Consider the following 24,312-nt stretch of genomic DNA (forward strand, 5'->3'; position numbering starts at 1 on the left):
CTGGTGTCCGGCTGAATTTCTCTTGGGAGTAGAGGCTGAAGAAGAGTAAGGATATGTGAAGAGTTGTCAAGATAGGAATTTGCTTATTCCACCATTGACAGCCCCCTGTTTCCTAGCTGAGTTCAAGGGCAAGAGAGGTTTGTGCCCAGTGAACTCTCTAGTTCACTTGAGAGTGGATACTAGAAATAAAGTTAAGATTGAATAGTTGGGGCTGTGGGAGGGTACGTTATTAAAACTGTATAATGCTGATGGACTTAACAGAACTGGAGTTCAGAAACAGACTTGTGTATGTATGGGAATTTAGCATGATAAAGGTGGTATTTCAGACTGGTGGGTTAGCCAGTAAATAGGGTTGGGGCAATTACTTACCAATTAAAAAATTAGAGCCCTCCTTCACACCAGTCACTAAAATTACTTCATCTAGAATTTAAGGCCCAACATTAAACACAAAGCTGTAGAGTATTAATGAAACTACAAGAGTGTAATTGTAGGGTAAGAAAAATTTCTCTAAGACATAAAAACAAAAATCCATAAAGGGAAGGATTTACAAACAACAGTATCAAAATTTAAAACTTACCTGTGATAAGGCACAAATAAGCAAAACTTGGGTGACAGAGACAAAAGATGGGTGACAGAGACAAAGGACCAGTATAAAGATCATATTTAAAAAAAACCTAATAATTGACAACTCACTAGAAAAATGGACAAATTCTATGAACAGACGATTTATAGAAGCAGACAATTTATAGAAGTAGAAATATTGATGGCCAAAAATTTCTTTAAAAATATTTAGCTATAATCCAGGGAACTGCAAATTATAACAGTTGAGAAGCCATTTTCCATCTTTCTTGTGAATACAAATTAAGAAGTATATAAATACATAGACAAGGCTTGGGAAAGTGATACTCATTTCCTGCTGGAGAGCTTGCAAGCTGGGATAGCAACTTTTGAGGACAATTTGTCAATATCTTTTTTTTTTTTTTAACTTTTTGTTTTTTGAAATACTTTAAAAGTAACAGGACAGTAATAAAAATAATACAAACCCTATACAGAGAACGCCAGCATACCCCTATCCTCCCCACCCTGTATACCCAAATCACCAATTTTAACATTTTGCCACATTTGCCATATATTTCTATCCATTTATCTGTCTATCCATTTTCTGAACTCTTAATACTGCCGTGTACATTTCCTCAGAACAAGGATATTCACTTATGTACCCACCTTAAGTGCAGTTACCAAGTTTAAGCAATTTAACACTGATATAAAGCTTATAGTCTATTCCAGTTTTTTCATATTGTCCAAATGATATCCTTTTGAGCCTTTTTTTCATCCATTATTAGATCCCATCCAGGATCACGTATTGCATTTAATTGTCATTGTCTCTTCCTTTTTATATATATATACAACATATATATATAACAAACTTCCCCATCTCAAACCTTCCAAACATAAACCCTATACCCATTATGCATTAACTCCCCATTCCCCTTGCCCCCACCCCTCTCAACCTATACTCTACTTTCTGATCTATGAGCTTGTTTTTTCTCCAGTGTTTTCTTTGTAGTTACCATGGGGCTTAAATTCAACATTCTAAATCTATAAAAATCTCATTTGCTTTGATAACCAACTTAAATAGTATAAACAATGTTCCAGTACCCCTCCATCCCCCGACCTTTATGTATCTTGCCACAAATTACATGTTTTATACATTGAGTCCAAACCACTGATTTTTTCATTACATTTATGCATTTGCCTTTTAGATCCCATAGGAAGTAAAAAGTAAAAAGTTACAAACCAAAAATATAATAGTACTGGCATTTATATTTACCTTTGTCATTACCCTTACTGGAGATCTTTATTTCTTCATGTGGCTTCAATCTATTATCTGTTGTCCTTTCAACCTGCAGAACCTTTAATATTCTCTTGTAGGGCCAGTCTAGTGGTGATAAACTTCCTCAGCTTTTGTTTATCTGGGAATGTCAATCTCTTCCTTATTTTTGAAATACTGTTTTGCTGGATATAGAATTCTTGGCTGGCAGTTTTTTGCTTTCAGCACTTTTAATATGTCACCCCTCTGCCGTCTTGCCTCCATGGTTTCTGATGAAAAATCGACACTTTATCTTATTGAGGCTCCCTTGTATGTGACATGTTGCCTCTTTCTTGTGGCTATCAGAATTCTCTTTATCTTTGGCACTCAACAGTTTTATTATAATACGTCATGGCATTTGTGCCAGTTTGGATGTGTTATGTCCCCCAAAACACCATGTTCTTTTATGCAATCTTGTGGAGGCAGACATATTAGTGTTGATTAGGTTGGAATCTTTGGATTAGGTTGTTTCCATAGAGATGTGACCCACCCCACTGTGGGTAATACCTTTGATTAGATTATTTCCATGGAGGTGTGGCCTCACGCATTCAGGGTGGGTCTTGATTTAATCATTGGAGTCTTATAAAAGAGCTCACAGACAGAAGGACCTCTGAGCATCAGAGAGAAATGTTTTGGAGATGGCTGCTGAAAGCAGACTTTTGCTAACACTTTGGAGATGCTAGCCCAGTGTTTGCTCTGAAGAAGCTAAGAGAGAACAATGCCCCAAAACAACATTTTGAAGAATGCACAGGAACTGAGAGAGGAGCTGGGACACAACCCCGGATCAGCAGATGCCAGCCACATGCCTTCCCAGATAACAGAGTTTTTCCAGACACCATTGGCCTTCCTTCAGTGAAGGTATACTCATGTTGATGCCTTAATTTGGAGATTTTCATGACTTTCAGACTGTAAATTTGGAACCAAATAAACCCCCTTTATAACAGTTAATCCATTCTGGTATTTTGCATAATGACGGCATTAGCAAACTGGAACAGCATGGACCTGTTTTGCCTTAACCTATTTAAAGTTCATTTCATGTCTTGGATGTGTATAATTCATGTCTTTCATTTTCTTTGAAAACCTTCTCTGCCCCTTTCCTTCTTTCTTCTTCTGGGACTCGCGTGTGTATATTGGTCTCACAGTTTCCTCAAGCCCTGTTCACTTTTCTTCATTCTTTCTTTCTGCTCCTCAGATTGAATGATTTCAATTGTCTCAGCTTCAAGTTCAACTCTTATTCTTCTGCCAGCTTTAGTCTGCTATAGATCCCCTCTAGAGATTTTTAATTTCTGTTGTGATTTTCAGCTCTGTTTGGTTCCTTTTCATAATTTCCATCTCTATATTCTTTTGGTGTTTGTATTAGTTAGGGTCCTCTAGAGAAACAGAATCTACAAGAGATACCTATAAATATAAGATTTATAAAAGTGTCTCAAGCAACTGTGGGTATGTACGAGTCCAAATTCCGTAGGACTGGCCGCAGAGTAGCAACTCCAGTGAAGATGTTTGATGAACTCCTCAGGCAGCAAACTGGCAACTCCGATGAAGGTGTTTGATGAACTCCTCAGGCAACGAACTGAACTAGCAACTTCGACAAACTCCTCAGGAAACATTTCACTGGTCAGCTGAAGAAGAAGTGGAGGTCCTCTACCTGTCTTACTTAAAAGTCTTCAACTGATTGGATTAAATCCAGCTGATTGCATTCTCTCATTGTGGAAGACAGGCCCTTCACTGATGTAATCAGTCATAGCTGCAGCCAATTGACTGATCATTTAATAAACCAGCCTTCTGGTTTATTAACCAGCCACAAATGTCCTTGCAGTAACGGTTAGGCCAGTGCTTGCTTGACCAGACACCTGGGTACCATTACCTGGCCAAGTTGACACATGAACTTAACCATCACAGTGTTCATCTGTTGTTTTCCTAATTTCCTTTAGTTCTTTATCTATGTTTACTCTAGCTCTTTGAGAATATTTATGACCATTTTTTAAATTCTTTGTCTGCTCATGGAAGGCTTCTAATGCTTTAATCATTTCCTTTGCCTGGGCCATAGCTTCCTATCTCTTTGTATGTTCTGTAACCTTTTGTTGAAACCTGGAAATTTTGCTATTTTAGTGTGTTATCACTGGAATTTAGACTCTGATGCATCTGTTCCTTAAGTCTGTATCCAGTTAATGTTATGACGGGGCTTTCCTTGATTGCCAGTTGCTAACAAAAAGAAAAAGAAGAAAGAAAATAAGAAAACACTTTTCTCAGATCGACCTGTGCAAGTGCTCTCTTTTAGGAGTTATCCATACAATGAGTTTAGAGAATAGCTCCAGGCCAACATGTAAGGGCCTCCCTGATCCTTTTTACACCTGCATGTTGTCTTGGGCATGTGTGTGTGGCCCTAGAAATTCCCCTGTTTATACAGTTCCAAATGTCCCCTCTTCCCTAGGAAGTAGTTTCCTCACTATCCAGGGCACTGCACTATATGTCTTGTAGTCAATAATCCTTTGCCTCAGGGATTGTAGTCCGCAATCCCTTGCTCTTTCCCACAGCATCTGTAGGAGAGTTACATGAGCTGCTCTACACACAGGGCAAGTTCTGGGATGGTGAGGCCCTCAGGCCACCATCAGATTGGGCCAGAGATCCATGTTCCCATATGTGCAGAAGGGTTACTCTGCTCCTCTGGACCCAGGACCAGGGATCCACACTGGGAACACGGGCCAGCTCTGTACATCAGCCTGTGAGGAATCCGGGAGGGGCCAGCCAGGAAGCCACAAGATGGTATTGCTTTTCAGTAAGTTTTTTCTTGATTTGCCACCCGCCCCGTTTCACAGTACTTTAGCTGCTTTCTGGAGCTTTGAGAAAGATGTTTCTGCCAGTTCTTAGTGCTTGTTCAAAGCTTCTGTATGAGGATGGAGCCCTGAAGTGTCTTATTCCATCATCTTGATTGGGGAATGTCTTTTGAAATATAAATCATATCCCATGACCTAACAATTCCATTCTATAAAAACTCACCCATATACCCAAAGAGGCATATACTAAGTTGTTCACTGTAACATTGTTTGTAATAGCAAATAAATGGAAGCAATGTAAATGCCCATTAATACTGTGAAATACCACATTGCAGTTAAAGATTAACATGGAACACTATGAACCTGGAAAGATCCCCAAGACACATTGTGGAATTTTTTAGATTAGATTGCAGATTATTATGTACAGTATGATACTTTTATGTCTATTTAAAGGCAACCACAAAGTAAGTCTATTTTCTAAAGTGTGTATGTATGTCTGTGAATGCATAGGAAAAGGTCTGAAGGATATGCAAACTGATAACAAAGATAATTTCAGGCAAGTGGGAGAAAGGCCTGGGCCCCTGGATTGGAAGTTAAAGGGAACTTTTGCAGATACAATTGAGGTTTTTCTTTTCTAACAAGAATGCTTTCATGCATTATTTGTGTAGCAGAAACTAATCTTTAAAAACTAAAGCGAAGTTAAGGGAAACTGACCCCTGTGGAGATTGAATTGGCACCAGTCTCCATTCACAGACCAAAATCTTTACGCAGTCACAAGCCGTCGAGTGACGTGAGGGCATGATGGCTGTCCCCTGTGGACCAGGAGCCAAGGTTCTCTCTAGTGAGGAACATAGGAGACTGGGTAATCAGGAAGGCTGCCTCAGGAGGAACTTGTACAAAGGATGCTTAGCAGACACTTCAATCATCACCTTTAGTCACCCCTGTGAGCTATGGGTGGGTGTCAGGCCAATACCTGGGGTATGGGGAGCCTGTGGCCAGAAGAGGTGTAAAGCTGAAGATATTCTTTTCAATTTAACAGCTATTGATGTGAATTTCCATAATGTGAAGGAGTGAAGTATGAATTTCTGGGCCTCTAAATCCTAGAATTTCTAAGTATATATGTGTCCTCAAGGTTATTAAAATTTCTCTGTATTCTTGTTCAAGACAGAAAAAGAAAAATAGAGTGGCCTGTTCTTAAAAAAAGAGACAGTTCAGATAGCAGTACTTGGAGTCAGGACAGAAGTTCAGGTTGTGGGAGGCCCTGGAGGACCAATGAAAACTCTGAGTCTGGAGAGTGGGTTAGATAATAAAGTGTCTGACTCAACCTTGCTTAGGCCAAGTTGAAATGAAACAGTTCTGAAAAGTACAAGGGATGGGCTCTTAGTGTTCTTTGGGGATTTTCAAAGGATAAAATTACAGGCGACTCACACATGGGTCTTAAATCCAGAAGAAAAGGATAAATGGACGTGTGTTTATTTGAATATTAAATGAACAGGTGCTGCCAAATGTGTGGCTGGGTATGGAGATAAGGGCCTACCCGAGTTTGGTGCAGAGAGAAGGGAATAAAACAAACAAGGTAATGTTCATGCTATATTAGAGGTTTGAAGGAAAATTAGAATTATTAAGCCTGTACTTTATCTTCTATAGTATAATGTTTTGCATTGTATTAACAGGAATTCTTGTCAAACTATCACCTAAATCCCATTTGCTTCCTTCCAAAATTATGCCTCAAATGGCAAAGAGAACTAGAGGAATGTAGGAAATGTTGGGTAGCTATTGGGCCTTTTGGATAAGACTATGCTTTCTTCGGAGTTTCTGGGGACCACCCCACAGAGTAGGGTCTGTTGCAGAAAGCGAGAGCTGATGTATGACAATTAGCATTTACAGGAACGATTGTTCTGGAATCCATCAAGATTGGCTGGCTCGCCCTGCTTTCAATTACCATGTGGCAGCTGCCTGTTCCTTTGTAAGGGTTTCACTTATCCTGCCACACGTGCCACATTAGTTACAAAATGTAGGCTAATGGAGCAGAAAGACAGTCTGGGAGTGGGGTCACCAGAGGGTGGAGAAGAGATCCTATCCATGGAGCAACTTCCAGCTGCTGACATCAATGTTTAGCATAAAAAGGTTATTACGCCACTGAACTGCATGCTTTGAAGTGGTTAAAGTAGCAAATTTTATGTTACGTATTTTACTACAATTTTAAAAAAGGCTTATTATATAACTTGTTGGAACCCTCTCACCAAACAAGGGCATATCCTAGCAGTATAAATAAATGCAAGACAGCTTATCTGCAAATCTGAGGGCAGGTTGTTATACTGTGCTATGGACTCACTTATTTTTCCCTATTCCCACCTCCATTCTCTTATATTTTATATATGGTGAATTGGTGGTCATTGGTATTATCCTTGACTCTGTCATTTTCAAAATATCAATATAAGCATTACCCAGAGATTGTGGACTTGGAACTGGATGCAGTAGTTGATGATACTTTGGGTTTTTTTATTTGATTTTTTTGTTCTTTTTTTGAAAAAAGAGGGTGAGCTTGTTTTCATTTGTACAAGGGATGGGTGCATTCTGTTAGGAAGGAGCATTTTATGGTGGTGGCTGTTGTAGTTATGATAGTTTGGAAGTGTGCATTCCAAAAGAATATGTGTTAAGCATGTGTCCTCTGCAGCTTTCAAAAACCCTACTTATAGTTGAGGAATTTCTCACATTATAAATGCCTTGTCCCCAAAGTAGAACATTACTAGTTGACTCTCCATCTTCTTTAATTAAAGAATCCCCATCATGCTAGGGACATAACTTCCCAGGCAAAAGTTGTCATTTCCAATGTGATAAGGTTCTAGCCAACAAGATGTAACCAAAAGTGTTATATATTACTTCCCAGAAGTTTCCTTAAAAGGGAGGGAGTAACCCTCTTCCCGTTTCTCCCTCCTGCCGTTTGGAACACAGATGTAATGGTTGGGACTCTAGCAGCCATTCTGGAACATTACGTAACCTAGAGAGTGGAAACCAAATGCTGAGGATGGTGAAGCAGAAAGTTTGGAAGCTGAGTCAGTCACTAAAGGATGCTGTGAAGCCAGCATTACTAGCCCTTGACTGCACCTTCAGATTTTTTTTTTTTACATGAGAATTAAATGTCTGTCCTATTTAACACAGTGTTATATACAGCAGAACTTACTCCCAACAAATTCACTTGCTCTTTTAGTCACCCTTGCGGCTGAGGCACAAGCCTATGACCTAAACTCTGCTAATGGCACATGGGGGCACAGGACCTCACTTCTGAGGACAGCCACTTAAAGTACCATGGCCTGCAACAGAATTTGTTTCTAACAAGGGAAGAGAGAGCAGAATTTTAGAGGCAGCATTCAAGGTGCTATTCAATGCTGGGTGTCAGGGTAGGGGCTCCAGTGTCTGTATCCAGCGATGGCTGTGGGATCTTCTCTAGAATAATCACCATGTGGTCAGTCACCCTCCCTGCCTACCCAGCTTCCAAGACCAATTCCCTGACCCTCCCAGAATTCAATGGGCTACCTGATACGTCTAATAAGTTCTTTTGTATTTTAGCAAAAAGAAAGCCTAAGTGATATGTGAGCCCTCCCCTTAGGTCTATCTGAAAATATCTTGTTTCATACCTAGCCTCTATCCTATCTGCTTTAAACCTGTGGCTTAAATCTAGGGCGTCTCCTGGACTTGAATAGAATTACCCTTTATCTCCAAGTCTCTGGGTATCCACCAAATTCCACTCTCCACATCCGTGGAAATAAGCGGCCTCCCTAGTAAAGGCTTTCTCTCTCTCTTTTCCTCCCCATATTCATGATACAGCTTCAACCAAGAAAATAAGGGAGCACCCCCGGGGACAGCAGAGCCCAAAGATGGAAACAAGCTGAATCCCTGAGTAAATCTGTGGAGTGGGCTGCCCTCCCAACCTAGACTGCTCCCCATGGAGGTGTTACATGAAAAAAGAATGAAATTCTGTTTTCTATAAATCTTTGCTATGGGGTCTCTTTGTTACGGCAGCTTATTCTTTAACTAATAGAATGATGATGGGGGAGTATTAGGCATAGAACATATTAATTAACAGGAGATTACAAATCAGTGTAGAAGACACCAATGGAGGCAGCCATGTTCTCAAACAAGTACTTCTTTCCCCACTCCAGAGGGGAAGATACACACTGAGTAGTACGTGAACCCTGTCATGAGACCCCCAAACAATGCCAAGTCTTGGAACCTCTGACACATCTTACCCACAGTAGAATAATCTCTTTTGATTACCTCAGTTTGAAGCACACACCAGACTGTAAAATGTCTATTTTCATCTATTAAATTATAATTTTTGATCAAAATGTTTCCAAAATTGGTGTTTTTTTTGGCAACTGTTTTCATTTACTAGACTTTTCAAATTTTTTGGAAGATTGAGTTCTTTTGTTCTCTTTTACTGTGATAGTTTTTTACCTTTTAAATTTCAAATCTAGGATTTTAGCTTTCATACAGTGATCCCCTTTTAATTTAAGCTCCTAGACAGGAATCAGCAAACTACACCCATCTGCTTTTTTTGTAAATAAAGTTCTATGGGAACTCAGCCCCACTCATTTGTTCATGTATCGTCTGTGGCAGCATTCACATAACACAGACGGAGTTGAACAGTTGCTACAGAGATCCTACCTCCTGCAAAGCCCAAAGTATTTACTACCTGGCCCTTTCCAGAAAACATTTTCTGAACCCTGTTCTAGATCTATAGCTGATTTAATCGGACTTAACATTTTTATTCTAACTACTTATCTTTATCATAATGTCTCTCCTAACTTCTATGCATTTTTTTTTTTTTTGTTTTGAATTGTATTGCTCGTACCCTAAGTTCTTAAATTTTAAAGTCAAAAACTTAGCTGAACTAACTTTTATCTTATCAGATTCATAAACCTTTGGCTTTGCTGATCTATCATCTGACTGGTTTTATCTTTTTCAGATTAATCATTAATTTCTTAATTACTTTGAACGTTACTCCTATTGCTGCCTTTTTATATAATACCTATGGGAAGTGCAGCTGCAGGCAGTGTCCATAAAGGCAAAACCCCATAGGACTCTTCTCCAAATGTTCTCTCTGCTATGAGCTAAATCTCAAGGCTGTGAAGTAATAAGGCCCAACACCACTACGTAGCCAGGGTTTGAGGAATCTGCTCAGCCAGGTGGCTATCCATTGAGTCCTGCCCGTTTGCAGGTGACGTGCTATAAAATGCCGATACCATCTCCTGATCACACAGATCGGCTACACTTTGGCTTGGCAAACTAGGCCTGCCCAACATGGGTCAAATCGTTCAACCCACAGCAGAACCTATTAGCAGCTTAAGCTAGAGAGAGCGAAGGGTTCACTTCCCACCTGTAAATGATTTTAAATCTTCTGAATTTTACATCTCCAAAGGCTGAGATAACTAAATACAGACTGTAAATCCCAATAACAGCTGTAGACTTTGCCAGAATCATACCCAGAGATAATTCTTTCAAATGTCGAACTTTTATTGAATATTTCCTGCATCCCAGGCTATGATAGATAACAAAGATAAAAGTCAAATAATACAGATTCTCTGCTCAATGATCTTACAATCTACTGGGAGAGAAACAAAGCAACAACTACAATATGATGAGCTATGCTTTACTGAGATGTGTTGTGAAAACAGAGAGGAGGGGCATCTAAATCAGGGAAAGTTCTCAGGATCACAGAAGGTAGACACCCCAGGACCCCCACAGTACCCGAAGACTGCTCAGTACCTTTCCCCACCACTCTGAACCATGACAGTTCCATGAGGCTTACAGAAGGCACTCGATGATGCTGAGTGAATGAAGGATCCAGAAATAGAAGGGGTCTCCCTGCTGTAGAGACCCCACAGTGAGGGACAGAGGGACATAGGCAGGTAGAAACCTCATAACCCCCTCTCCTCACCCACATTCCCATCCACCCCACTCAGACCAGGGAGGCCAGAAGACAAGGGGAAGACGCCTTCTCAGCAACACAGTCAGCCCTGATTCCAGGTACCCAGGAAGGAGTAAGGCAAGTATAGCAGGTGTGGCCCAGATTTCACTGGGGATTGGACAGGGCTGGGAAAGGACCATGGCTGGGCAGCAGGGCAGGCACACCAGGCCAAGGCTGATAGTTCTGGGTAGTGCTGGAGTTGCTGAGGGCTAAGTCTACTGGCAAGGGGTCCAGTGGGGCTCCTTGGAGCAGAGGCAACCCTGGAGGGGAGGGAAGGTCTGCTTGGCGTCAGTGCAGGAAGGTTCCTTTCCTGAAGGAACTGAGACTGTAAAGGATCTGGAGGGGCTTGGGGTTAGGACGGGATATAAAAGGCCAACAAGGCCTTGGGGAGGAGACTGGGGAAATGAAGGGGAGAGGAGAGAGAGGACTGGTGTTGGGGGAGGGGCTGGTCTCAGGGCCCCTGGGCAGCAGGCACGGAGCTGGCTCCTCACTCCAATCTCCTGGCCTTCTAGGACCTTACTTATTGCCCCACACGGCCATCTTCGTATACATGGGGCCCGGGCAAAAGCGGCTGGACTTCATGTAGGCAGAGATCTGCTTCAGGCCCTGAGGGTGAAGAAAAGAAGGCCCAAACTCAGGGTCTGCTGCCCCCTGGGGCTCCAGCAGCCCCCAGCCAGGCAAGCAAGCTCAGACACCCTGGCAACAACCCATCACATGGGGTGAAGTGTTGGGGCTTGAGACGGTCATCCTGTGATCCCCAGCCCTGGTGATTTAACTCTTCCTATTTTCTTTAATCTCTTATTTTGAGAAGAGCTATCATTTACGCACTCTACTGTGCTGGGTGCTTTATATCCAGTAGAAATAATTAGAAAATGCTCCCAACAACCCTGCAGATAGGTTTTACTATTGACAATTACCAGAAGGGAAAGTGAGGTGCAAAGAGGTTAAGCAACTTCCTTGTGCTCTCCTAACTGGTAGCAGTCAGGGCTGGAAATCAGCCTGGCTCTGGCTCTCCCCGGTTCTGTTTCCTTCTGCTGCACTCCACACCCTTCCAGCACTCCCTGCCCCAACCCCAGAGGAGGCCTTGTCAATCCCCATGTGAACAAAGTTCTTATTCAGTGGGAGACTTGGGGCTCCCTTCCAAGCTCTGCACACTGAAAAGTGCTGCTAGCTGGAGAAAGGAGCTGGGAACATGCTTGTGCAGCTAAAAAAGGAGGGCGGATCTCACTGAATGACTCAGCAAAACTGGCTTAAGAATGACTCGGGGTGGGAGATGCAGGGGGAGGGTGGTGTGGTGGAGGGGGTGGTCTGCAAAGCCAGGCTGAGCAAGGATCTCCACTTAGAAGAGAGTCCAAGCTTCTCCACCCGAACCCAGTCTCACCAGGCCCCTACCTCTTCTCCAGCCACTGCTACAGTAGACCAGTCCATACGACACTCTGGCATGTTTTGTGAGCCAGTGTACCAGGAAACATAGTGCCCAGGTAATTCCCAAAGGATTCAAAGAGATCTGGGCCTGCCTGTTCCCAACGGGACAGGTCTCAGTAGCCCGCAGCCCAGAGCCACCCTCCGCCCCTCCTTCCCACTTATCCCAGCTCTTATGTAATCTGCAAGGCTCTCAGCCTGGAACTTGAACCAGAAGCTGATGAGAACAAGCTGAGCAAGCAGATCTCCTGACAGGGACTGGGAAAGGAAAAACTTGTTGGATAAAGGCCTTCAATTTTCAAATCTGTACAAGTTGATTTTTGTTGCTCCCCAACTGACTCAGTGTGACGGTTGTAAGTGACAGTTTTGAGGCGAGGCTGTCTGACACCAGGACCCAGTGGACCCAGCCGCCCCGCGTGGCCTGGTGCAGCTGTAGCTCTCCAACCACCCTGACTCCAGGTCTGGGTCATCTTTGCATCCCCCACTGTCCTGACACAGTGCCTCAAACAGAGGAGACAGTGACTATCAGTGGAAATGAACAAACTGACCCATCTCAGAGATACAAAACCTAGGGATATGGGAAGGAAAAGAGGGAGGGAAATAGGGAGGGAAGGACATTGCCCTACCATAGGATGCTTCAAGATGAAATCCTGCAACAGGGCACCCACATATATTCTCAAATCCCACACCAACTGCAGACCTGGGAATCCCATTACCTCCCCAGACATGGGTGGCAGTGGTGTTAAGCTTACAGGTCAGGTATAAATTTTGTCTGTGTCTTTGGTACTTAAAATCACTTCTACCTTGTCTCAACCCTGTAACTGCCAGCTACATTCACCCTCCTCAAATGTCTGCCTCACCCATGCTGTCCTCTTCTTATCTGTAAATGGGGGTGATCATTCTATCTACCTGTGGAAATGTTGTAAAGATCAAATTTAACACAACACATGCTAAATGCTTAGCACAGTTCCCAGCTGGCCAAATCAAGTGCTCAATAAATGCTACTTTTATTAGTTTGGGCTCCAGAACTAGGAAAGCATCCTGGGAAGATGAATAAGAAAAAGGACATGAAAGTGGAAAGAGGATCAAGGGCATAACCTCAAAGCGGGCCATGAAGTCCTTCAGGTTTGGGAATGCATCCAGGCACTTGGGCTCAAATAAACGGTTCTGGTCAAGGACGTCGTACACCAGGAAATCCACAAAGGTGATCTGCAAAAAGGCCAAGGTGAGTGGACGGGAATCTCTGAAATCTGCCAGGAATGACCACTCCCATCCCCATGTCCTTCCCCCTTTACCTTGTCCCCTGCAAACCACGGCCGCTTCCCCAGGAACTGTGAGTAGAGCCTCATCTTTTCAGGGAGCCCCTCCAGGTACTCGGGCTTCAGCTTCTCCTGAGGCAGAAAACAGCTGTCACCTCCCTCAGCCACAACCTCCCCTGCAGAGAGGCAGCCTCCCAGGGGCCGTGGTGACCCCAGGCTTCGTTGTAATCCACCCAGCATTATTAGACTTCTACTGGGGACCAGACCCCATCCGTGAAAGCAATGGGGAAGCAGGGGGGAACATGACCGTGTCCGTGAGTCTGTCCCCACTGATCTCCAAACAACCTGCCTATTGGTCTGTCGAGGATACTGGGAGCACACAATGGAGCCCTGGACTTGGATGTTGGCGGAAACACGGAAGAAAAGAATTAAACAACCTCAGAGAAAGAAGTGTAAGCTCTAGTTACTAGAGTGGCAGAAGAATGGAGTAAACACTTGAGTCGTTTCCTGAAACATGAGGAGAATGTGAGAGGCCATAAGGAAGGTGGGAAGGGAGGTGTTCCCAGAGGAACAAAGATCCGGCGGCTGGACTCTGCGTTGCCTATTTGGCAACATGCTAATCCCTCTGGGAATGAAGGAGATGACTCAGGGAAAATGAGCTAAGTACACTGTTTGGGAACTTATCTTTCACCTTGAGGAGTCTGGGCTTTGTCCTAAAATTGGTGGGAAATGATACAGAGTTTTCATTTGATGAAATTTAGGTTAGGAAGGTCACTTTAGTGGTAGTACAAGGAACCGCTTGGAGGAATCATAGCAGTTAGGAGTCGCAATGGCAAACAGGACCAGCAGAGACACGTGCTGACACCGGGAACTCACAAAGTCAGGGCTGTAGCAGATCGTGGCCAGCTGTAAGCGGGTGTCCACAATCTGGTTCTCCAAAATGTCCACGCGAATCTCCTCTGCTTCTGTCTCCCCGCCTGTGGCCCACACAACAGAGACTGGCCCTCAGTCTCCCACCCCAGTCAAGCCTGGGAGAATGGCCACCAGCCTCCTGTACCCCTTGCAAATCCCACCCAGCCCCACTCACAAAGGTTGTGCTTGCGTGCAATGTAGCGCAGGATGGCGTTGCTCTGGGTGATCTTTCGAGCACCATCAATTAAGTAGGGCAGCTGGAAGGGCAAGCAGGGAGGGTCAGCCCTTGCTCATGGGAAGGGGCTCCCCAGCAGCCCCTTCCCATGAACAAGGGCAGTGAGAGACCTAGCACCCACAGTTCCTGGCCCATGGAAGGCATGAAATAAATATACATAAAATGAGTGCACAAGCTGGGCACAGAACATCATGGAAGGCAGTGACGAGAACCAGGCATGAGAGGTTGAGCCAAAGGCACCAGATCCTACAATCTCACAGCTGGGGTAGGGAGAAAGAGAGAGGGACAGCCTTCACTTACCCCACACCACCCTCCCACATACCCCCTGCCCACCCCCCTGCCCACCTGGCACCTACATTGGGAAAGTCCAGGCCTAGCTTGAATTTGTCATTCAGCCACTGGCTTCTGTCATAGTCCGGAGCTGTGGTGGAGAAGATGAAATGAAAACAAACCTCCCCTGACTCCAACTGTCTTTCCCTGAGAACCTAACTAAGGTGTCAGTGGTAAGATCCCCTGAGTCACTGATTCTCACATTCTCCAGTTCAGGGATGTGGGGCATACATGAGGAAGGCTTACAAAAGTTTTGGGCAAGAACTAAGGAGGACCAAGTCCCAATCACTGATTCAGGAGCAGTAATCCCCTCCCAGCAACCTGTGATGGAAGGCCATGGCTACCCCAAAGGGGTTCAGGGAAGGGGCAGGCCCCAGATCCAGGGGTGAAGGCCCTGCAGAGAGGAGCAACTGGTAGCCAGGACACCCGTCCCACATCAGCATGAGTTGGGCAGAGGGCAGAAAACAAGGGTGTCATTACCATCCCCCAGGGTGTACTTCTTTTCCTCATAGTTTGAGTCAGTGTATTCCAGGAGCAGGCGGATGGGGTGAGCCAGCTGGAAGACAGCACGGGGCAGAGGGCAGAGATGGAGGGGATGGAGGGACAGGCTAGTAATCCCCACAGGCTCGCTCCTGAAGCCCTCTCACCACTCCCCCCACCCCATCCCAGCTGAAAGGACCGGATCCGCCTAGGGAGTGCACAGTTCTTATTGCAGACGGCCTAGTGGGCTCGGCAAAGCCCAGGACGGGAACTTCTCCCAGAGCTGGTCCCCGGGCTGCTCGGCACTTACCGGCGCCACGCCCACCTCCCACCCGCCCAGGCGGACCCCTGCTCACCCCACGGATATCCCAGTAACCCAAGATCATGGCCATGGTGCTCGTTTGCGCGGACTCGGCGGACAGGCCTTACGCAGAGCTTGACTTAGACTTGCTCCGAGTAGCCCGGGGCGGGGCGGGGCCTGACGTAAGACCACGCCCCCAGCCCGCCTCGTCCGGGGCCCTGGGCTCGCCTGCAGCGCTGGCGCCGCCCCCACGTTCCCCTTCAACACCCCCAGGCCCCGGAGGCAAAGCGCAGGAAGGAGTAAAACCGGTTTCATCCACCCAGCCGGAGAATTCGGGGAGCAGGGGCCGGAGCCGAGAACCGAGACTCCCCCGGTGGGCTCAGGCTGCGGGGTTGTGGCCCAAATGAGGCTGTCGCACGCCGGAGACTCCCGGCCCGTCCGAAAAGCTCCTCGGAGCGTTTACAATCCATGATGGACACGCGTGTCGATGACATGGGAATGACCGGCCTCGACAAGGGGCGGAGGAAAGGAAACTTGGCCCCCGCGTTTTCCTTTCCAGGACTGTGTGGGACCGTGCCCTTTGTCAGCCATCTGGGAAAGGATTATGAGGATCAGCTATAAATTCGTCAATAAGCGTTTTGGTCCAACTTGTGAATCTAAATCCGAGAACCAGACCCAGCAATCAGGTGGTGTGTCTGAGATGAAGCCTCTGAAATATCCTGCCAGTCGTTGGCGGGGGTGGGGGGGCTCACATTGACTCCGCCCACAGCTTCTAGCCCTGGCTCTGGCTCCCGAGGGAGTCTTTATCCCCAGAGCTGGTCACCTGTAAAATGAGCGGAAGGTGGCCTTTGAGGGCATTCTGTGATCTGTGACCTGTGGCGCAACCTCCTACCTGCCAGCTTTTCTCTTTGAAGGCAGAAGACTGTTTCAAAACTAAGGGAACATGAAACAGTTTGGCTGCTGGTTGATTTTTCTTTGTTTATAGGGTATTATACAAGATTTAATGGTGTAACAAAGGGCACGGATGGCACACTACAGAAAAATAAGTTTAAAAATTAGCTAGCATGTTATTAGGATAGCATGGTAGGAACCCCATATTTCAATAAAAGTTTCAAACTGCCAAGATAAAGTGTGGAGTGGGGGTTGAGGAGGACAGCTAGACTTCATCCCACCCTGTGCTGGTTTGGATGTATTATGGCCCCCAAAACACCATTATCTTTGATGCAATCTTGTGTGGGCAGATGTATTAGTGTTGATTAGGTTGTAATTCTTTGATTGAGTCTTTCCTTGGAGATGCAACCCACCCAACTCTAGGTGATAACTCTGATTAGATAATTTCCTTGGAGGTGTGGCTCTGCCCATTCAGTGTGGGCCTTGATTAGTCTACTGGAGCACTATATAAACTCAGACAGAAGGAGAGAGCTTGCTGCAGCCAAGAGGGACACTTTGAAGAACACACAGGAGCTGAGAAAGGAGCTGCAGCTCACAGAGATATTTTGGAGATGGCTTTTGAAAGCAGTCTTTTGCTCCTGAGAAGATAAGAGAGGACAAACACCCCAAGAGCAACTAAGAGTGACATTTTTGAGGAACTGCAGCCTAGAGGGGAACGTCCCTGGAGAAAACCATTTTGAAACCAGAACTCTGGAGCAGACACCAGCCACGTGCTTTCCCAGCTGACAGAGGTTTTCCGGACGCCATCGGCCATCCTCCAGTGAAGGTACCCGATTGTTGATGAGTTACCTTGGACACTTTATGGCCTTAAGACTGTAACTTTGTAACCAAATAAACCCCTTAGTAAAAGCCGATCCATTTCTGGTGTTTTGCGGAAAGGCAGCATTAGCAAACTGGAACACACCCCTATTAAAATATAGAAGGCAGAGGGACTGCACGTCTGTGCAACATTGGGGAGCTCAGAGACTTGTCATCAGTGGGGTGCAGAGCACAGTTCTTGTTGCAGATGCTCCCCGCCCACTTGGACATTGCCAGTCCTCTTGGGGTCCGGCCCCAGTCCAGGCTAGGGAAGCAGCCTCTGGAATGAGGTGCCTCCCGGGATAGTTTGCCTATATGGAAACGATGCACCAATTCACACATGCAAGTGCCTGGCCCTCTGTATAGTTACATTTCTCATTACATATTAAAAGTTTGCCATTCTGAGTTTTATACACCTTGAGCTTGAAAAAAAATGTCATATTCAATTGAGTAAATGATGGGGGGGGAAGCTAATATGAAGTAGTATCATAATGTTTAAAGTAGGTAGAAGACATATTGTTACTTTAGTATTTATTTATTTGGTCATTTGTTTATTCAAAATGATATGGAGATTCTGCCTTATACTAAGCACCATGAATAAGGAAATCCTTCAGGGAGATTGTAGTTTGACTGTTAAAAACTAGAGGTAGGGTGAGGACCACAAAGGGTAGATTGTTTTAAATATGAGACCCATTTGAGTGTGTTTCAACACTGAGAGACAAAAGAGAGGGAGAGAGTTCGCATGCAGAGCCAGTGCTTGCTGGGACAAGGAGACTGGAGGGAAGGAAAGATGGGCCCAGAGCAGAGATGGACTCTTTGCAAGGAGGAGCACAATTCTGCAGGAAGGGGAAGAAGACCCAGTGGTCAGGGTCCTCAAAACCAGGGTCTACAGGGACCAAGAGGAGGATGCAAATGGGTGCAATGACTCTGTGAAAGACAATAGGGAGGGGTGGGGATTAGGGAAACTGGAAAGTGGTCTGAAGTTGATACAAAATTGATTGTCTCCAAACATTAGTCCTAGAAATTCAGGCATAGTTTTGCCAAATCTTCTGAATTTACATGTGATCTCTCCTGATTTCATATTGCTGATAAGTTCTTAATGTAAAAAAACAACAAGAAAAACACTGTGGGGAACAATTGATGTATATTTTAGGGTCAAATTTTATCCAATGGTCTATAGTCACAATTCAGAACTAGATTCCCATAATTCCTTCCAGCTCCTCTGCTAACAGCCTAACATTCTGAAGCCAAATTAACAAAAATTCTACACACAATAGCTACAGAATACAAGTCAACATATTAGAAATAAGTATAATTATATCAGAATAATATTCCTATTGATGCTTATGATATGACCTTATCATCCTTTGTTTCAGAAAGACAAGTCTTCTCATTTTTAAAGGAAAACTGTTACAAAAGATTTGTTCTTTCATCTTGTAAAAGTGAGATGCTAAAATAGTTTAACAGTATTACATAAGGTGATTGGTGTTAGATCCCAGAAGAAGAAACTAACATGTAAAAGGAGTTTCTAACTCAGGGGCCCCACAGCTTATCTCACAAGAAAACAGGTGCCCCATAAACTAAAGAATGAATGCTGTTCAAAGTTTCTGCTGCTTTTGGGAAGTGTGCTACAGGCATCACTGCTATCTTGTTGGGATGAGTTGTACTCCCTCTCTCTGTAGGCTAAATAAGCTCCCCAACTCCGTGAGTGTCCTTCGTTACTGCCAGGCCGGCTTTTAGGTAAGCTGTTCAGCACACTTCCTTCCATGCTTGTTGGGACATCATAGGCATATTCTCTTAGGACTGTGAGTCTGCTTGCCCGGTGTCCCCTACTTCTGTTTTTATGATGGCGAGCTGGGTGCACATTTGTTCAAAACTGAACTTCTAAAGGTGCCACATGCATTTTAATATCACTGTCCATCGAATGTTCTGTCAGACTATTATCCAGCTGAGGCATGGAGTTCAAAGGTAGAGAACTGGTAAGGCACTGAGCTGCAGCAGCATGCAGATTTGTTAATTTGCGGCCTTGGGAGGAATTTTTAAAGTTTGATGCATTTTTGTTTGTGCAGGAAGATTCTGCACTGCTGTTGGTGCACTTGGGGGGCTCTCCATTTGTCCCACTGGAACTGGGGGGCTGGATGTTGACTTGCACTGAATACAAGCTCCATCCTGGGCAGCAAGTCAAGATCCAAGCAAGTCTCACATCCTCCCTGTTAACACAATGGTGAACCATGATGAAGGCACTGAAGCTTAAACACGTAGCTCCAAAAAAGAAGCTAAAAACCAGGTCCAGAGGGTAATATGAGGAAACAGCCAAGGCCCCAAACATCCACAAAGCAACATATAAGAGCAAAGTGAGGCTGGCCCCCAAGAGTTGAGAATGAAAAGTGTGCTCATTTTCCAATGCTGATGTAGAAATCAGGGACAGAGACATTGAATCCTGATGATTTATTTCACCATTTTCACTGACTGCCAGTCTTTGCTGTCCCTCGGTGGGCTCTTTAAGCTCATATTTGCGTTCGGGGTGCCGTTTCAACTGAATAAATATGCTTAGAAAGTACATGCAGTTTACGAAAGTGATGAAGCTAGCAGGCCCATAGAAGTCTCCCAAGGAGGGTTCCCACGCCATCCAGCAATAGGGTGCACTTGGCCGACTGCCATAATTCTTGATGTTTGCTGCTGCTGTTATGCCACAAACTATGATGGGAATGCCACCGCCAATCAGGTAAAAAACTGAGCATTGGTCTGGGTGGAGGTGGAGGCTCCTCAGGATCCTGGCACCTTTTAGCTTTTTTAGTGACTTGTATATAGATATTTTGAGCTGTCACTCCCACCCAAAGGACTGTGGCAAGAGTGGAATAATGAAGAATTATCCCAACTGCTTGGCAGACACTTGCATTTCTTGTTTGAGTTATGCCTCCCACAAAAACCACACAGGTCAGGAAAATATGAAAGCACAAGTTCACAAGCATGTGCCAACTCTTAAGACTGAGTCTAATCAAACTGTGATGGTATATGTAACTGCCAATGACTGCCAAGAGACACAGGAGAAGAATTACAGCAGTAGTGTAAACAACGGGATGCAAGAGAATGGCTGCCTGGGAGTATAGTTCAGATCCCGTCAAATCCATTAAAACCACATAGTTACTAAGGGTGTAGCACTGAATCATAGTGCTATTTTCTTCTGAGTAGAGAATATGGTACCCATCTGACTTCCAGCCACCTTGTCCATTCAGCAAATCAAAATCCTACTGGGCTGCAATGGCATCTGCTCCATGTGTGATTCGACGCAGTGTCACATTCACAGGGATGGGGTGGATATCTATGTTCACACCATCTATTTTCTTGAGAATCATGGGCATAACCACTGTGCATTGTTTTCCATCATCAGCCAAATTTGTTGAATTTCCGGTTGCTGGGAAAAGCTTCCCATTGCGGAATGCAATGAGTTGGAGCTTGTATAGAGACTCATCAGTTGGTCTGACTTCTCTTTTTTGTTTTGGTGAGAAAAGGGAAGGAGGAAGCTGAATAGAAGCCTCCACAATTGTATTCTTAAGTGCCAGGCTTGAAAATGTATTTGAAACATTGCACTTAAAGCTCAGCTGCTTATCTAGGTTTCCATCTGGATCCCGCCTCCCATAATCAGAAAGTCCAGTTCGGTCAGAGGTTTCCACTTTCTGGAACATGGTACAGGTCATCCCAGTAAAAACCAGTAGCCTTGATGACATAAGCTTCCAGGGCAATATTGGGTGAGTACGTTGAATAAACATGAGCTCCATTCGCTAGGCGGTATGTAGCGATTCTCTGTAGACACTGAATGATCCTACTGCAGGCTTTAGCTTCCCTCTGTGCCAGCCACAGGACACGCTCGTCAGCCAACATGATGTTACTTGCAATGTCAACCATCACATCACCTAGCTGATTAAACATATAAAGAACTCTAGTGACATCATTTGCATACTGGCAGCAAGAATAATCGTCGTCTGCCCAGAAGCCACTTCTATCACATCTGCGCCAAGCCTTCCTCTCATCCTGCGGGTTTCCAGGATATATCCCACTGCCGTGACTGTTACGAGCACACTGCAAATACGCAGTAATGCCTGCCAAGGTTCTGGGCCACCTGAAGTCCCCTTTGTTGTTGACCACCCTCTCCAGAGGGCAGTACTGTGTGGAACTTTCTAATACCACAATATTGACAGTCCTCGTATTGTTCCTGCATTCGCTCTGGACATGACAACCCCAATTTCCAGTAGAACCAGCCTGAATATTAGAAATGGTTAGGGCACTTGCAATCAGCGAGCAGTTGTGAATCATGTTCTTTTCAACAAAGATATCTTGCGATTCATCAGTTTCAACTATTCGCCCATCCTGATACCATAACACTTGCATGTCCTGATCAATATATGAAGCCATGCACTGGAAAGGAAGGCTGTCGCCTTCAAATACAACTTGATGATGGGATGGAGTCATATAGAAAGACAATAATTCAAGGGGAGGATCACACATCAGCAGCTCCTGCTTCATACCTGTGACCAGCTGGGCCTGCAGTGATTTAGGGTAAGCACAAGAGCGGGAGCCATTATCTTTTTCTTCTTTTCTGCTGGCTCCCACCTGCTTTCTTCCTCTAATAAATCTTAAACTTTATACTTAAACTTTGACTCGCAGCATTGTATGAATCCTTGAACGGCTCTGAACCTAACATATGGTGCCAAATAAAGTTGTTGTTTAGTGAGAATTTACCAATCAAAAGTGCCATTTTCTGGCCAACGTTTTTGTTGTTCTAAAGGATATTGCGGCCAAATTGTATTACAAAAGTGGATGAGTTTTTTTGCTTTTAATTCCCCTTTTAATTGAAGTTTACTAAGATTGCAGATTAAACATCTGAGGGGAGTAGATTTAGGAGGAAATTCAGTTTTGGAGCCACTGAAAAGTGACTGTATATTGCCCATGATTATTTAAGAAATTTGAAAGGCTTGAGATTTGTTAGGGAACTTCACTCATCAGAGGCTTACGAAGATCCCCTGTGAGACCCCCACAGTCCCCCTGCTCCTTTAGAGGCTTACGGTCTCCCTGAATGAGACTGACACGAATTGGGGCTATGCTCGTCAGAGGCTTACGGAGATCGCCTGTGGGAGACTCACAGCCCTCCCCCGCCCCGCTCCTTTAGAGACTTACAGTTTCCCTGCAGGGAATTTTGCTCATCAGAGGCTTACAGAGATGTCCCGTGAGACCCCCACAGTCCCCCTGCTCCTCTAGGGGCTTGCAGGGGCCACCCAAAACGTTGCTCAAGTGAGACTAACAGCCCAGATCCACACAACTGCTGCAACAACAAAGCAGGCATCCCCAGTTTGTCATTGAGGGTCAGGAAATGTGTGCAGTCTTTCGCCCAAGGCGTCCCCCAGGTTACTTTGACTGCTGCAATGGGGAAAGATGCTCCCGGAGCATCTGAGAGTTTTGAGTGAGCGCTCAGGTTTACCTAGGCTTACAAAGCCGGGCGTCACGTTAAAGCGAGCCGAGGCGCCACTCGGAGGTGGGCCAGAGTGTCCCCGGGACACCGAACAAAACTCTTGAGTGGGGATCTGGGCAGAAAGACGTCACTTACCTACTTAGGGCCAAATTAGTAGTAGATAGTTGAGAGCTGTGTGGGTGAGCCGGCATTGCGTGAAGGTGGTCTGAGTTGATGGACTCAAGTCGCTGAATGCATGGAAACCTGAAAGGCTGTGTAGTTTAGGGAATGGAGGCAATGGGAGGCTGCCCCATTGCCCTGAGTGGCCAGGAAACTTAAATCCCAGTCAAACCTCCATCCCGGGTTTCGGTGCCATATGTTAGGTTCGGAGCCATTCAAGGATTCATACAATGCAGCGAGTCAAAGTTTAAGTATAAAGTTTAAGATTTATTAGAGGAAGAAAGCAGGTGGGAGCCAGCAGAAAAGAAGGAAAAGATAATGGCTCCCGCTCTCTATCTGAGAGCAGCATTCTTTAACGAGAAATGGGACCCATGTTGGGTAGAGGGTCTGCTGTGATGTTCTGTGCCTCGATTGGGTAAGTGCCTATCTAGTTTTGGGCTGATTGGTTCATAGAATTCTGAGGCAATATTCTTTTTAGGAAAGCAGCTGCGTTATCTAGCTGGGGAGAGCAGGCCTTTTTGGTTGTTTATTTTATGGGCATATCTGGCTTTGCCTTATCCTCCTTTGAGGGGCCACTGGGACGGCCTTGAAAGCTTTGAACAGCCTTCATTCTTCAGTTTATGGGGCACCTGTTTTCTTGTGAGATAAACTGTGGGGCCCCTGAGTTAGAAACTCCTTCTACATGTTAGTTTCTTCTTCTGGCATCTAACAATTGGGTAGTATAACAATAACTAAAATGGATTTTTTTATCCTTCTGTTAGCTAAGTTTGTATGGGTGAAATGTTATTTGTATATTTAGATATTGTATAAAATTCCTTAAAACTTTGCAGTGTTCTCACTGTCCATGACCTGTATGATTTTAGACAGTGGTATGATGTTGTTAGTCATGGTTTTATTTATTCTTAGAAAAAGGCTGCAAATCATAAAAACAGCCAAATTTACTTGTCAGTTGCCCTGCTTTGCCATAATACTTCTCTAAAAGTATACATAAAAAATAAATAAAAATAAAAAATAAAAGTATACGTAGTCAGCCGTAAGTCAGAACTTCATTTGCAGCAGAAAGAGAAGCAAGATAACGCACAACGAGGTGAATGGATCCTGTACACAGCATTTGGAGTGAAGTACTCCAGAAACAAAGGCAAACACTATAATGCCTCACCAATATGGACTAACTACTATGTGTAAACTCAGAATTGAATCTTAGAGAACAGCCTAACAGGGAAACAATTACTGTGATGGTCCCTAGATTGTAAGCTCTTACAGGAGTCAAATGTGTTACTGAATTGAAATGGTTGTCTCCAAACTCTGAGATGTTGATCCCTTTGTGTATAACCTGATTGGTCTCTGGAACTCTGGGTATCTGTGTGACACCTGAAACTCAGA

General features: G+C 44.6%; 2 protein-coding genes across 3 annotated transcripts; both read right to left on the reverse strand.

The window, feature by feature from the left end:
• Positions 1-10,137: 10,137 nt before the first annotated feature.
• On the reverse strand, positions 10,138-15,765 carry LOC119526912 (glutathione S-transferase Mu 1-like). Of its 2 annotated transcripts, none has more exons than XM_037826446.1 (8): positions 15,610-15,765; positions 15,254-15,329; positions 14,800-14,864; positions 14,384-14,465; positions 14,173-14,273; positions 13,333-13,428; positions 13,157-13,246; positions 10,138-11,212 (listed from the first exon to the last, which is right to left on the reverse strand). In XM_037826446.1, the coding sequence occupies exons 1-8, from the start codon at positions 15,643-15,645 to the stop codon at positions 11,132-11,134; spliced, it is 627 nt and encodes a 208-aa protein (XP_037682374.1). In that variant the 5' UTR covers positions 15,646-15,765; the 3' UTR covers positions 10,138-11,131. The 2 variants fall into 2 exon arrangements, with proteins under 2 accessions (XP_037682374.1, XP_037682373.1); XM_037826445.1 differs by having other exon boundaries at positions 10,138-11,221; positions 13,136-13,246.
• A 100-nt stretch (positions 15,766-15,865) lies between these two features.
• LOC119513334 (adhesion G protein-coupled receptor A3-like) lies at positions 15,866-23,775 on the reverse strand. Its single transcript, XM_037808460.1, is given in 5 exon segments — positions 15,866-16,145; positions 18,899-20,034; positions 20,036-21,010; positions 21,012-21,886; positions 23,769-23,775. Coding segments are annotated over 5 exon segments (3,273 nt in total).
• Positions 23,776-24,312: the final 537 nt, after the last annotated feature.

This window comes from Choloepus didactylus, chromosome 2, assembly GCF_015220235.1.
Source record: "Choloepus didactylus isolate mChoDid1 chromosome 2, mChoDid1.pri, whole genome shotgun sequence".
NCBI classification, from domain to species: Eukaryota; Metazoa; Chordata; class Mammalia; order Pilosa; family Megalonychidae; genus Choloepus; species Choloepus didactylus.